Here is a 15,963-nt window from a genome sequence, read left to right as displayed (position 1 = left end):
CTTCATGTGTGCAATGTTAAACTTTTCTAGAGCTGCTGTCAGAATGAAATCACACACATTTTCCTTGCCTCCAGAATTTTTACTACCTGACTTTCAATGCAGCACAGTGCAACACTTGGCAAAATAAAGTCATAGCTCACACATCTGTGTTACTTCTTTTTGTACAGCAGGATTTGGGTGCTTATTTGAATCTCTCTAAAATGAAATAAACATTGTCCATGGGAGACATGACTGTAGACTTGTGGAAACAGAGCTCTTCTGTCTCTAGTGGCCCACAGACCAGGAAGAAAGTGGAGGGATGTGAAAAGTGCACATTTTAATCACTACGTACAGCATCAAAATTTTAGTAGTCAACCTCAGTAACGTACCAGAGTAAACTATGCAATCTGTCAGCAGACTTTACTGAGCCCTAGAGGTAGGTTTCCATTCTGAGTTATCCTTTGGTGATGGCTACCTTTCACCACTGATTCAAATGGGAGGTTAGGGCATTTATCTGGCTAATGTGGCCAGCTGCTACAATTTGTGTTCTTCTTCCATGTGTTCACCCTGAGGTGTTTCATATACAATGTGACAGAGACAGTGAAAATTTTATCAGAGCAAACCTGTTTTTTCACAGTGTCTATCATCTACCTATATGTGCTAAAGCAACCAGTTTGAACTTAGCAAGTAAGAAACACCCTTTTCATATGTATGAGACAGTTGAACAAATAAAATTGTCAACAAGATAAAAAGAGGATTAAATTTAGTTTCATAGATCCATGATACTCTAAGATATATGCAAAATATATGCCATCGGTAAATGCAAAGAAGCAACTTTGCAGTTTTCAATGCATACAAACACACAGATTATCAACAGGCTTGTCATCAATCTATATTTGGAAGTAGGAACATCAAGCTGCAAAATGTCAATTATCTGTGCCTCCACACAGGACTTGACTGCACCAGTAGGCAGTGCCTCCCCTTTTATGAAGGTTCTTCTCTGAGAGCTTGGAGAATTCAGCAGTTTTCTAGGTTCAGAGTGGAGCTCACAAATTTCCAGAGTTTAAAAGGAGGGGTGGTTGCACTGAGGTCTGTCTTACTGAGCAATGACTTTATTATTCCAACTGGATCCCTCAACTGCCTTCTCCTCTTAGGATATCTGCCCTTCCTGGAAGTTGTAGTAACATGAGGAAATCGAAAGGGTTAGAATAACTTGCCCTCTCTGCCCATAAAACTCACTCATTTAATGCAGCGCATACCAGTAGCAACAAAGCTGTCTAACAACATGACTTACCCATGGCTGGTGGAGTTTCTGAGCCTAACATAACCTCGTAAGTGTTGCTGTCTTCTGCTTCCTCCTTGCAATTAGTGAAATCACTTGCTGCATAATTCTAGAAAGAAAAATAAAGGAGAGTATTTGTTTTAGTGGCATCATCTCCTGCCTTCACATTTTGCTGTTGATATAATACACAACATCCTGCTAGGAGGAAAGTGAAGACAGAAACGTCATGCTTTTGCAACGATGTCGTGGTATACATACTGCAGGCAAAAGGAATGCATACATCTGAATACATTACAAGGACACAAGGTTCTGACATGGAATACCAAGTTTGCACAGCAAGCATTGAAGCTCATGGATCTTCCCCTAGCACTTTGCTGGGCTGTCCAGACAGTTCCCAACTCTGGTCCCAACTGTGAAGCAGTCATAGATGATGAGAAAGATCAGCAACAGAAAAACACGAAGTCCAGGGGGCATGACTGAAGAGCTCAAGGGTGCACACTGTGCAAGAAATCTCTGGGGAGCTCATTACAAGCAGTGGTTTGTACCAAAAGCCATGTGTGCTCTGAAAAGCCAGAAATGGGACTGCAAAGCATGTTTGGAGTTCTACCTCAGTGACCAAATGTGGCAGAGTGGTGTTTTGTTCCTCTAGAAAGCTGTTATGTTCACACAGCGCTATGCAAAATTAGCCCAAGGAGGGTCAGAACAATCAGTTCTCTAAAACAGTATCAGTGTATTTCCTCAAGCAGAAGAGGTACAAACTTCTGCTCACCCACAGCAGCTAAAAGCAAACCTGTAACACAAGTACAGACAGTTCTGCTGTCTAGAATATTGAACACACATTTATTAATTGCTGATTTTCAGTAACAACTGGAATTTTAAAGAGTGTCAGTTTTTTTTAAAGAAACCCAGCAGGACCTTGATTCCCACGTAAGTGTGATACAAAACTATCCTCCAAAGACACAAGGGAGCCCTCAATAATTAAACAGGAGTTTTGAATCACAAAATGTTAACTCCGGGAGTTTGAATACACCAACTCCAAAGCAGGTAGGGAAACAGCATAGTCCATATATCATCCAGACTGCAAGATTAATTACAAGCAGAATAGTGGACAGTGAAGTCAAGAGGAAGAACTGATAAGCAGTTACACCCTTCTGCATGGCACAGAAACTGATTCTCAGGAGCTCATGCTGTACTCTCAAGAAGTTTGTTCCTAGTATCCTGCTGCCTCCTGGCACCCACAGCCACTGCCTCAGGGACAGAGTTCTCACTGCATGAAAGAGGAAAATATACTGAGAAATAGCAGGTTTTTCTGGGGAACTGAGAATACCTCCTTTCCCTGCTGCTGCTGTACACAGCTATCTCCGGAATACCAGTCTCAAGACAGTGCAGCCACCAGACTGTGGAACAGGTGCCTCCCTGGCCTGCTTTGCTTTGCTGCTTTACAAATACACTTGGATCTCTACACAGCTACACTTGCCTCCAACAACAGAGGATTCATCTCTGCCTTCTGTGCTAATGTGCGCATCAGTGAGAGAAACTTGTTTTTCTCAAACTTCCCTATTATTTCTGTAGTTCCTTTTATGCTTCACAGGAACAGGATATCTCTTATAAGCTCCGAAGTTAGAGCTTTTCAGAATATTTATCTTCAGAAGATTTAGGCCTGCATGTGCTAAATGTAAGTGTACATTTTGGGAGTAAAAAAAGGACTTTGATATGTTTCCTGTGAAGAGAAGATGTGCGTAGAAGAAATCAAGCAAGGAGAGCTCCAGATATATTAAGTTCTCCTGCTATGACACTGGAGTACCACACCCAGGAAATTCTTTCAAGGTGTCCACTTTTATCTTTGTGAATGTAAAGTACTCATGGCTATGCAGTTGGTAGAACGAGGTCAAAAGGATAAGCAGAAGAAACAAATGGCACTTTCTGAATTTCTTCTTTGACACAGGTATTTCTCAGCTGTAGGAAACCTGGTGACTCACAAGAAAACAATAGAATAGATATGATTAGTATGCATCTTTGAAACTTGAATGTTTCAGAAGACTGAAGGTCAGCTGTTCTGCTAGTTTATAGCTGCTCCACTGATAATGCTGAGTCGTAGGGAATTCAGGATGCAATTCAGAAGTTTAGCCCCTGACTACACTTTCTAAAAGACTCCTGGACCTGCGAGACACAGAAAAGCTGAACAGATGGAAAGAGTCTTTAACTAAGTATGTTTACACTAGAAAAAAATTCTGTATAATGAATAAATTATTGACAGAAGTCTCCTCTGACACTGGGCATGATGACACTGTGCAGCTAAAAATCGTGCAGTGTCTCCCAAGGCAGTGGAAAGTGTCCTTATTTAAGAATGCAAAACAACATAACTAAATTGGAATAGTGCCACGACTCAGCTTGCAAACCTTGCCATGATGCCCTGAATGAATGCCCATTGCTTTTTAGGTTTGAAGTGTCTTTTATATGGGCTGGGTCATGTAACTTGAATGCAGTAGCATAGCTGCTTCCAAGTTGTTTGAGCCTGTTTGGCTGAAAATGGGTCTTTGATTTACTCTAGATATTTCTTATGGATGTAAAGCCACTTTCCAAAGGAAGAACTAGCTTACCTGGAAACCAGCATTGCAAAAACAAAACAAAAAAGAAGTAAAAAAATTTGTTGCTGTCAGCATAAAACTGCTCGCAACAGAATATGGAAAAGGCCTCTCTGAATGTTTGAAACCAGTTTACGACTTAGCAAAGTAATTTCCTTACCTCAGGACACAACAGGAATGCTGGCATGCATTGAAAGTCCTCTGAGAGACTGAAAATGCTTCAAGTCCTAAGATTTTTAAATGCCACCTCTCAAAGTCAAAAGGTAGATACCTAATTTTCTTTCACTGCTGTATTTTAACTGTCTTGATTAACTGACTTTCAAAAAGGTAAAGTTTTTTAATAACTTCAAAGCTGTTCCTCTTATACAAAGCCTGAACTGATTTATCTCAGTTCCTTACTCAGGAATTCATTAGCAAAATTATTACAACCATCTTGTCAGCGTTTTTTACAATGCTCTTCTGAAGAGCCATCTTTTAAAGGCACATTTTGGAAAGATCTGCTCCTTGTTAAACTGAGACAGAGTCATCCGCTCTGGCAAGAGCTGACACCATTGAAATTAGGTGCATTTAACCTTATTGGATAGTGAGGAGTGAAGCATTAAAGAACGCAGAGGAATCTAACCCAACAGTGATATTGTATCAAGTTATGGCAAGAGTGAGAAGAATCTGGACATCAGCACTTCATTTATAAACAGTTACTCATAGGTAAACATACCAATCACAGCTCACATTAGCCTTTATGTAAAAGATATAAATGGCTACATCTGAAGTATATCCATACCTTATATTTCTATAAACCAAGTAGGAACTTCTGATTTGTTTAGGGCAATTTGATCTTCTGGATTCTAGGGCATTTCCAGCTGCCTGTTGGATAGAATTCAGGCTTGCTAGCAGACATCCCAAAAATACTTTCCAGTCCCACTAAGGCCTGTTCTTTCAAGGCTGAGACAAATCTGGTTGCCTGATTTGTTTCTAACATGTCACCACAACATTCCTTCTTATTCCACTCCCAACATTCAAAGTTTGCAGTTCTGCCAAGATGCATTGTTCATGAGTCTGCCTCCTGCTACTCTGTAGCTCAGCATTTCAGAGCAGAGGACAACCATGGCATGGCTGTCTTACGGGCACAGCCTTAGGCATCTGCTTCTGGCTATTAAGCAACAAGATAACATTGCCAGTCACCAGAAAACACCAATTTCTACCACGTGACTTCCCTGAGATGCACCAGTCTGAAAGACTCCAGCAGCTGCCCTCTCCCTCTGCTCATTTGAAGCCCTGATCCTCCTGGGATTTTGAGAAACAAGTTGTCAAATGCTGGTTAAAGCTACCACAGTCTATATGGGCTTGCTAGAAAGGCTACAAGAGCATGGAGAGCCCAGATTCAAGCACAGCAGCGCTTTTAAAATTATCTGATATCAACTAAGCAGGTACGTGGATGTCTTAAGTCTTTGGAGTCAGGGCATCCTAAAGAAAGTAAGTATTTTCTCTAAATATCATTAGAGAAGAAAACCAAGAGAAGATGGTCTCATGTGCGCTTTTTCTTTCAGTATCTTTTGTTTCTTTTTTCTCTTCAGTGCAGATCTCAATGAGGCAAACAGTCCTTTCTGAAAAGTAAAATCAACAGCTTTGAAAACCTAGGAGTTGATGTGAACTGCAAACACTTCAAAATTTCATGTAACTGTATTGGAGTGTGCCCACTCATAAATCACTACAATGCATCATGGACTTGGAAAGAACTTGAAAAATCTTTCTATTATTTAAATTGCTAATAGGGTACTGAATAGTACAAGAACCAGGATGACACTAATGAATAAGCCTTTCCATTTTCACAATGAATCGTTGAAAAATACCCATATAAAACCATTTCTTATTACTTCTGATAGCTGCCTTTCATTTTGTGCCTTGGTCTTTCTCACAGTATTCTTAAGCGTCTGTGCCACAATTCTGTCCTGACCTTAGTAACCTGATACAGCTTCTACTTCCTATGGACTTACTCTCCTACTTGGGGATGTTCTCTTGCTACTCTTTCAACCTTTCCCTCACAATGAGGTAACCATGCACTTGGATATGCTTTTTTTAAAAAAAAATTGCTGCTATTATGTTGTTATTTTTCATTCCTGTCATAGAAACTGTATACAATAACATATCTTAGATCGCTCTCACCAAGATTACCCTCAGTGATTTCCTCTGCTTTGTTTACACAGAAAAGAGCCCTCTAGACGTTTCCTTTGCTTAAAATGTCAAAACCGTATCAATGCATTTAAAAACTTGTTGGATAATGTCTCCTGCTGTATTCCTTTCCAGGCAGATGCTGGTGACCTGGATCTCAGAGAAAGCCTACGTGCTGGTACACAAACACACTGAAAATGTCCTCTCACCCGGAGTGAATTTAAGCACAGAAGAAAACAGGATGTAAACAGGGTAAGTAATTTCAGGACCTCAAGACAGAAGAAACTGTTTTCCTTGGCTGGATGTTTCCCCCACTTCTTTGTCACAGGCGTACCAGATTTGCTTTCTCACGTTTCTGCTTTCAGAGAAACTGGACTGAAACATAGCAGTTGGATTTTTTTTCCCCAGCCCCAGGTGATTTCCTTGTACCGCTCCTCAGACCTGCCAGCACTGTCTGCTTAGACTCTCGGTGCAGCAACTGAAGCAAAAGGGATATATTTCCATTTGGCATCCATCCTCACAGTTTTTGCTCTTTTTGTCTCACCCTCACTGTGGTGTAGCCTACACTATGCCCATTATCACTGCCCTGCCAGAGCTTTCCAGAATGCAAAGGTGAGAACTAGTATACCATAGGAAATATTTTCCATTTGCATTCTCAGATCTTCATGAAAAGCAAACAGACAATTTGGCAAACACTTCCCTTTCATTCAGTTCCAACTGCATCCCTGAGCCTTAGTGACCAGCCATTCTAGTTATAAAAATTTTTCTAACTCTCAAGTCTGCATTAATTACTAATATTCACATATTCTACAATGTAAAATATTCATCAAAGTACTGGAAGTGTTTAAGTATTTATGACTCATTTTTCCCAGGGTTCTGTATGAGCACCTGGAGAAATGACTGAAAAAGTGAGCTTCATAAAATTGATTGCATGCATGAGGACAGCTCCCAACATTGTTGTTCATTAGCTTTATTAATGTCAAACACCTTTACTACCCCATTAGCTTGCTTGATAACTCAGGCTTGCAAAAAACCATGAGAAAACCCAGACTTCTCTGGGTTATGAGGGCAATGAAACATTCAATATAGTGTTATAATCCAAGACAAAAACCAACCTGGTTGTAAAGCTGGGCAGGTGGAAGAACAGTGGTGGAAAGAAGTTTTGCTGCACATGTTCTGCCATTCAATGCTGAAAAAGACAGCACTGTGGGCTGTTTAAAGTTTAAAGCAGTGTGGGCTCCACAGCCCAGGGGCTGAATCAAGCCCTTCAAATACTTGAACTCGACCTCCTGACCTAAGCCAGACTTGTCTTAGAAAAAGCCAAGAACAGCATATATTACCCTTCCAGCCAAAACTGCTACTGCCCTCTGCTTGCTTCCCATGTGTCAGAGCAAGCTGATGTGCAATGCACTCTGCCCTCTCAGGGAGCATGGCCAGGCCAGCCCCGTGTACTCCAGGCTGCTGCCCAAGCTGGGCCCCCAGCTTTGTTCTCTGCTTCACCACAGGTGAGAACACAGAGCCTCAGCCCCACACCATGTCTCACACTCATGCACATCTCAGGCTGTGCCCAGGAGCTGCACATGCAGCATGGCTGAGCCAGAGAGATCAGCACATCCAACTCCCAGAAATGAGTTAGAAGACCCTTCCCTGCTCTAAATGTTTACAGGGAAAGTGCAAGGACATCAAAAGTCCCTGGGATTTTTCTCACTGATGCCTTTCCACACTATGTTTTCCACTATTTCCCTGCAGTTTATTGTGCCTTATTGAGGCCTTGCAATATCAATACCAGATGACAGAACCCTCAGTGTCACTAACATCCATTAGCCAGCTGGGCAAGAGGCAACTGACCTAAACCTGTGTGTGCCACACAAGTTAGACCACAAAAAGAACAGGTATTTAACATCGGTAACTATTTTTGAATAAATCTGCTCATTCTAGGAACAAAAGGCAATGACTGGTCTGTTACTCAGAATGACTTCTCAGAGTAGCAAGCAATCATAATTTATTGCAAACCCCTCATGCCTTCCTCACTCAGCTGCTTACACCATGTGGCTTTCTGTTAGATGTCTGGGCATAATAAACACAGCAGTGTTGTTGAATCTTAAATATATATGACCCCTACCTCCATTATGCTTTTAACATACATCCATTATGCCTTTAACTTCCAACAGTTTTAAGTGTTCAAGGTCAGGATGGACAGGGCTTCAAGCAACATAATCTAGTGAAAGATGTTCCTGCCTGTGGCAGGTGGGGTGGCCTAGATGATCTTTAAAATTCCCTCTTGACCCTCTGATTCTACCTGAGCAGGACACAAAACTTTTGAATCCTTCAAAGGCATGTTCCTGCTGTGTAAAACTGCAGCATTATCATTCCCAGAGCACAGATTTATTTTTTGGGGTCATAGGTGTGTGCATAATTGCTTCACTTATCTGTATGGATTTCAGTTTAACATTACTTTTTTCATGTTAATTCAAATCAAGAGTATTACATGATCTGGTGGACAAGCATACTTCTCTGGTGATTACACTAATCCTAACAAATTAGAACATAAAAACCTCATACAGAATAAGGTACAAAACCAAGCAAGGACACAGAATGACAGTAAAAATAATACTGTGACGTTCACAGTAATTTGTAAAATTTACTCTGCATAAAATTTCTCAGACATTTTAACTGGTACCATGTTTTCTTCAATACCAAAAGATAACAAAATGTTAGAGTTCCCATTCCAATATGCTAAAGGTACATAAAATGCACATAACTACTAAAGATAGATTACATAGAATAAATGAGAAATTAAATGCTCCACTGCCAAAATCTAATGATTTTGTGATCAGTCTGGAGCAAATGTATGACTGAAACAAGCGATTCATACTATATTAAGAAACTAAACAAATTAAAACATCAATGAATACCCAACTTTGGGCTCAGAGATTTTAATAACAGCAAAAAGGAATTGTTTCATTTGAAATAATCTACAGTAATCTTAAGTAATTTAGTTCTGGGTGCCCTTATTAAACCATTTCATTTGCCTGTCTGCTTTAACTTCATTACAAGCAGATTTACTGCACTGCATATCAGCCAGTATCCCTGAACTGGTCCCTACTTGCAGAATTATTTTGTGTAATTTCACACTTACTTTGTATGCTTGTCTATCAAATCATAGCAAACTTGCTGCAACTTTTTTTAACTCCTGCTTTTCACTGAGTTTCTGAAAAAAAAAGCCTTCTCTCTGTAGAAATTCACAGCCACTGGGAAACAAATATACAAAAAAGACCCAAAGTAAGTAAAGGTTTGGTGTGTTGATAACTGTTCATTTATTATTATACAGCCTTCATGACTATGGCTGTGAGAGAGAAACAAAAAGAGACTTCTAATCACACAACTAAATTTACTGGTATATACAAAAATATGTTTTTTAAAACCACATTTCTGCAGTCTCCATTTGAAGAACTTGTGCTCAGTTTCCCTCTTCTGAGCATTTATGCTGTTCTCTAATCTAGCTACTGAGTATCAAGGGATTTTTCTTCTGAACATTCAAAAATAAAATCTCCTCAGACTCATTTTAGCTCATTTCTCCTTTAATGACAATTCTTGTTACTTCACTTATCACACACCCACACAATTTTTTGAAAGACTTTCAAATCTTGTAGAGTACTGATTCTGCTGAACAAAATATCCACTGCTGTTTGACAGGCTGTGTAATCATTGCAAACTCCACAAAAGCACTAAAGCACTCCCATCTCTCATACAGGTTAATTTTTTTCAATCTAGCAGGGTAAGAATTTTTTCTTGCTTTTCTGATTTTTTTTTTTTCTGGGCAAGGCAACAACCATTCTCCAGAGAGCTTCTCTTTCACTTGACTGTGATTACACTGTTTGAACTTTCAGTTCAGTAGTTACTAAATTACCACTCCCTCAGCAGATCAAGCAGTAGCAGAGAAAGAATCACACAATCATTTAGGTTGGAAAAGATCTCCAAGATCATCAAGTCCAGCCACAAACCTAACACTGCCAAGTCCCAATAGGCCTTGTCCCTACGTGGGGTGGGAGCTTGCAGGACCAAAACCTGAACCAGCTCCACTCCTTTGCCAAGCCAGCACCTGCTGACCATCCGTCTCTGTTGAACTACACAGTTATTACTTTTCCCTCCCACTTATTTCTTTAATGCCTGGGAGATTTTGCTTAACATTTGCTGAGATCAGTTCATTAAAATACTAATTTCAAGCAGCAATTATCTGCTGGTGAGCACTGCTGGTGGAACCAGCAGTAGCACTGATACACACTCAGCTGCAGGAGAGTTCACAGATGCTCAGGTCCCTGGAAGTGGAAGAGAATGTTGAAGATTCATTAAGTGACTGACAGATAGGAAATACAACAGAATTTTACATCTCATACCTTTGTATTTCTGCTTTTGTTTCCCCTAGATAGCACATATAAAAGCTTTTTTTTTTTTGAAATCCAAAACAAGAAAAAATCATTGGCTCTGAAAATCTTTGATTCTCTTAGCAAATTATATAAGCAGGTAAGAATTTTGCCTTTGTAAAGCATAATTACGTTTTAGATGACCACAGTATCATCTAGGGGTGTGAAATGTTTAAAATACTGCAGAGTAAATAACAGCTAGACAGAAACACACCTGAAAGGGTAATGAGCTAATGGAAGAGCAGCACTTGTGGAAAGCTTAAGATTAAGCATTAGCTGTTCTGTTGTGCTAAGTAAGAAGAGAAAACAAATGGCATTTAGCAAGGATTTGGGCTCCTGAAAGAATCAGTGACTCTATCTGGAAGGAAAGGAAGAGGATGCAGAAGGCACTGAGTAAATGCATTAAACGTGCCCACAGCCCAGGCAACTTTCAACCCCTTTTCATGTAATGAGGAAAACATGGTCTGGCTGAGGAAAAGAACCCTCAGTCTTTCAGCACTGTTTGTTTCAAAGCCCTGTGCTCCAGATTACTGACAAGGATGTCATGGGCTGGAGTCTAAGATAGTTGCATAAATGCTACTGGCAGAACATTTGGGATCTATCACTGGTCTCAGGCTCTCTAGCATCAATACATCATTCCTCATTTTCTACCCTATACTCTATGTATACACTGCAGAGTGCTACCCTAACATATAAGCAGCTGCTGTATTTTGCATGAGAACTACCTTTTAGATGCCAAGAGTCATGGTATTGTTTGCCATTTGAACTCAAGTAAAAGAAATTTCTAAGCTCTTTGGTGACTTCTGAGATTCAGATCTTCTGCTCTGGATCTCGGTAAATTCTCAGAAATTTTTCTTCTTTTACAGAAACTAGCAGGAGTTTTGCTCTATCTAGGCAACTTTAAAAAATATATTGAATTAAAGAAGAATAGGATAAAGTGCATAAATTTGTGAAATACCATGGTATTTCTAGAATATGTTCCACATACATGTGCTAACAACTGTCAGACTTTTCAGATACAGGTTTTTACATTAAGGTTCTTAAAATCTTTGCATTCCTAAACAATAGCTAAGCTAAAGTATTAGAAAAGCAGTTGAAATAGCAGCTATTACCTGTACTGCATTTAACTATGTCTATTAAAAAACTACTATTCTAATGGCTGTGCATATACTCACCAGCAAAAATTATCTAGGGAAATACTTCTGTGGGAAAACCCTGCTGCAGTATGTGGTAACATCAGGCACTTTGTAATAAATAAAAGGGGGAAGAACGTAAAAGACAATTTTCCCTCTGAAACAGGTATCATGTAAATGACACCCCTAGTCAATCAGATAAACAATTAACCTCTGTAGAATTTTGTTTTCAAATCCAAATAAAGTCCTTCTCTTATTTTTGCTTGACTTGAAATGGATCTAAACTTGGTGCATGTAGTGCTTTCAGATTCACCTACTATAAATTTGCTGCTAGTACTATGGCCATTCTGCATTATTCTTTTAGTTCAGGTACATCTTGCAACGTATGAACTGAAGGATGGTGATACTGTAGTTTAAGAAAGCAAATGAGAAGGTGAAGTTTCTGGCAGAACCTATCTCCTCTCTTCCTAAAATAGTGATGATAATTTTTTCATTCTGTAAGCAAGTTTCAGGACTTGGTAACAGCTGGCAAACTACTTTGAGACCTCTGGACCTCAATTTAAGCAAAAGCCCTTCTCTCTCTCCCAAAAAGACAATCTATGCATTTGGTCAGAGACCTCCACACTACTGTGTTCAGACAAATAATTTCATTTTAAGGTGCTTTGCTGGTTTCACATATTTCAGTGACAGCTGGTTTTATTTGATGGCTGTATATTTACTACTTTCAAATTGTATCCATTGTCTCAGAAATACATCCTGCATTTACAGAAAACAGCTAAAAGAGACAAAAAGTCCAGTCTAATTTGGGTCCATTCTGCATACAGCACACAAGCAATATGAAATTCATCTTCCTGGCTTCTACAAGCCCTTTGAAAATCCAGACCCCCAAACAGAGGAAAGAAGGTAGCAGTAGAGAAAAAGAATGCCAAGCTTATTTTTAAAAAGCCAAACCAAAGTACTTGCAACTCAGCAAACACAAATTCTGTTCAATAATCTGTTATGTAATATAAAGTCACATTGTATTTCACCTGAATATTTCCATTGCAGAATCACAGAATGGACGGAGTTGAAAGAGACCTTAAAGATCATCCCCCTTGCTGTGGGCAGGGACACCTTCTACTAGATCAGGTTGCTCATAGCCCCATCCAACCTGGCCTTGAACACTTCCAGGGATGCAGAATCCATAGCTTCTCTGGGCAACCTGTGCCAGTGCCTCACCACCCTCACAGTAAAGAATTTGTTCCTAATATCTAATCTGATCCTATCCTATTTCAGTTTGAAGGCATTTCTCCTTGTCCTGTCCCTACATGCTCTTGTAAAAAGTCTCTCTCCATCTTTCTTGTAGGCTCCCTTCAGGCACTGGAAGGCCACAATTAGGCCACCCTAAAGCCTTCTCTTTTCAAGGCTGAACAATCCCAATTCTCAAGCCTTTTTTCATAGGAGAGGTGCTCCATTCCTCTAACCATCTTGATGGCTATGAAGAGAAATTCCTGATTTTTGAGCAAAAAATTATGCAACACGAAAAGTGAGTTAACAGAAGATGCTACTGAAAGAAATAGAGGTTTATTTGCCTTAATTTTATATGGTAATTCTCTCTGAAATACTCCCATATCTTAAGAAAATACCTAGCCCTCTTAGCTTTGTTTGCCTAGTGAACAGTAGCAGACCTACAGGGAGCAGTCAGTCACCTGTTCTTTCAGAGTCTTTCTGAGAGCAGATCTATGTGATTTGTACCTGGGATCACACATACTTGTGAAACCTGCTGTGGAATGGGGTCCCTGCCCCTAGACAAGACCATCCTACTTGACCTGTGGTGTTGCCTTCCTTCGATCTTTACCACAGCCTGATTTCAGCTGTTAACTGCTTTCCATGTAATCCCCAGAAGCAGACAGATAGACAGATACATTCATATATTCAGCATTGTATCTTCTCAGAATTTTACATTAACAAATATGGGTTGAACAATACAATGCACTGAACTGCATGCTATATATCATAAAATCTGTCTTACCTGAGGAAAAGCTAAACAAATATAAGTGTTTTGTATAAATCCGAAAGAAATACATTCCCTGACTGATGACTCAAATACAGTTAGTTGCTGCTTGCAGAAGGTAAACGAGTACCTGCTAAAAGCCATAAAAATCACTTTTGATGGTATGACATGCATTGAGACCTACTTCTGCTTCAAGAGAGACGTAAAGACAAATAACTATGTATTTTTGGATCCATGTAATTTCTGTTTAAAAAAGCATGTAGCACTTTTTCTTCTCAATTTAAGGTGAGGGGAGCCAAACAAACTGGAGTAATCAGCCTGCTTCTATGCTGGTAACATCAGTATTGAGAAATGCTTAGCAAGCACAGCTCACTAAAACCATATTTGACAGCTGTTTTAATGGCAGCTGCTACAAGATTATAACTTGGTATGAATACAGATCTCAAATATTACCTTTTCAGTGAGCACTTTCAGTTCTCAAGACAAGAAAGAAGCAGCAAATGACAAAAAAGAGCCAAGGTGGAAAAAGACTAAAGCATGAGAGAAAAAGGGCAAAGGAACGTACATCTTACACTCAGTGTGTGGCTTCCTACAGCATCATGCTCTTATTTAACACCAGCAATGTTAGTCTGCTGCAATTACCTGCTCAGTCCATTACATGTTTCTAATCCACTGTCAGGATCCACAAGCATAGTTACCAAGGTTTATCATTTTGAGCAGTGGCCAAACTTTGCATTATGCAGACATACTTGCAGCATAAGAGTAAAATGAGATGCTAATGAACCTGGGATGTAATGCATTAGTGGACTGCGTTTTTTTCCTGCTCCCATCTCTCTCTCAGACACCTTGTAGCCACTACTATTAATAGTACCACACTATATAATAGAAAAGCAATATAAGCAAGCTGAGGCATTAGAGTTACTATTAAGAAATTGAATTCTACCTTTTCACTTTCAATTTTTTAAGGGAATTTCTGTTTTTTCCCAACAGGACATACAGCAATTTTTAACTAGCTCATTCCCCTTCATCTTCTCTGCCCCCAGCAGCACTTTAATAGAAAGTAGCTAATGAGTGTAGAGACTGGATAACTTTACAAAAGTTTGAGAGCTGAAAGGACCCAAGCAGCAGATGGAAAGAACAGTAGCAGCCAGTTACAAAAGGAATCCCATTTTATTCTTTCCCCTGGGGCCTCTGCCAGTCATGCAGTCCACACTCTGCTGCATGTGCATGCTGGGCAACACTCTTGGGGCAGATCCTCATATGTAGTGAATTGTGTGTCAGCCTCAAAGGGACTGTAACATTTTACATGAAGCTCTACCACCCATTTTTTTTCTAAATACGTGTAACAGTGTAGGAAGAAAGTCTGAATCCAAAGATCTATACAATGCACCTAAAAAAATGGATCTGTGGAGAAAAATAAGAGTTACAAATGGACTACTGCTATCAACTATCACTTGAAGGTCACTTGTCGTAACTGACCTCCTATTAAATGTGGTTACCCTGACAAGCAGGAATTAAAAAAAAAAACAAGAAAAAAAAAGAGATGGCACTGTATTACCTGTTGCCCATAGCACTCTGGTATTGTTTTGCAACTGACTGCTTAGTGTACTGCCTTATCTTTTTGTTTCTCTGTTAGAGTGTAAATTCCCTTTTGTGGAAATTTAATAAGGCATCTAAAGTCTGTCATGCAGTTCCTGTGATGGGTAAATCTTGGATATTCACGTTTCACTGAACAAATTCACAGTACGTGTAACTTCATGCAGCAGTGTGTGATGCTGAGGATGTTTGGAAAATGGATTTATTGTGGATTTATTTTAAAATAATCTCTAATGCGGAAGAGAGGTTGTTGTCACAGCAGGCAGTTTTGGAGCATTGAGAGAACCTTGCTGGTTAAGGAGGAATGAGCGCGCAGTAAGAATAGGAAACCTTAAAATTCAGTGTTTTGAAATTCAAAAGCTTTAGTGAAACCATAAAGAAGAGACAATGCTATTGCAGGGGAATTACAGTTTAAAGAAGATGAAAACCAGCAAGATCCAAGTGTATTTCATATTGGGATTTCCATTCCTGCCTAAAATGATTGACAGGTTTGTATTCTCTGAGTGCTGGTTGAATTGTTGCACTGGTGAGTGCTAAAGAACCCAAGAATAAAAAAAAAAGTAATTTTTTTTGCTTTGTTTTGAGACCTAAGGGGCAAGAGAGATACAAAAGACCAAATATCTAGTTTTAACAAACTGGTTAAAAACACCTAAACATTCCTGAAAAATAGGAAGTCACATCACAGATTAATATGCAACTTGCAATTTCAAGGCCGTCTCTACTTCAGCAGCAAGGTAGTCAGGACAGACTGACAGAAGAGAGATACAGATTGACAGATCAACAAGGACCTTGGGGCCTGAGT

At 39.6% G+C, this 15,963-nt stretch overlaps 1 protein-coding gene and 1 long non-coding RNA gene across 5 annotated transcripts in view; one reads left to right on the top strand and one right to left on the bottom strand.

Annotated features, from left to right (window-relative positions):
• Positions 1 to 15,963, bottom strand: part of BANK1 (B cell scaffold protein with ankyrin repeats 1) — a 136,486-nt gene that overhangs the window by 24,086 nt on the left and 96,437 nt on the right. For all 4 annotated transcript variants that reach the window (XM_048305046.1, XM_048305048.1, XM_048305047.1 and 1 more), the window contains exon 9: positions 1,274 to 1,370. In XM_048305046.1, coding sequence (XP_048161003.1) covers positions 1,274 to 1,370 — 97 coding nt within the window. The remainder of the gene's footprint in view (positions 1 to 1,273; positions 1,371 to 15,963) is intronic.
• Positions 1 to 15,963, top strand: part of LOC125326602 — a 54,403-nt gene that overhangs the window by 27,006 nt on the left and 11,434 nt on the right. The window contains exon 3 of the long non-coding RNA XR_007203909.1: positions 6,151 to 6,267. This is a non-coding gene — a long non-coding RNA (uncharacterized LOC125326602). The remainder of the gene's footprint in view (positions 1 to 6,150; positions 6,268 to 15,963) is intronic.

Source organism: Corvus hawaiiensis, chromosome 5 (assembly GCF_020740725.1).
Source record: "Corvus hawaiiensis isolate bCorHaw1 chromosome 5, bCorHaw1.pri.cur, whole genome shotgun sequence".
Lineage (NCBI taxonomy): Eukaryota > Metazoa > Chordata > Aves > Passeriformes > Corvidae > Corvus > Corvus hawaiiensis.
This window is presented reverse-complemented; position numbering and strand designations above follow the sequence as displayed.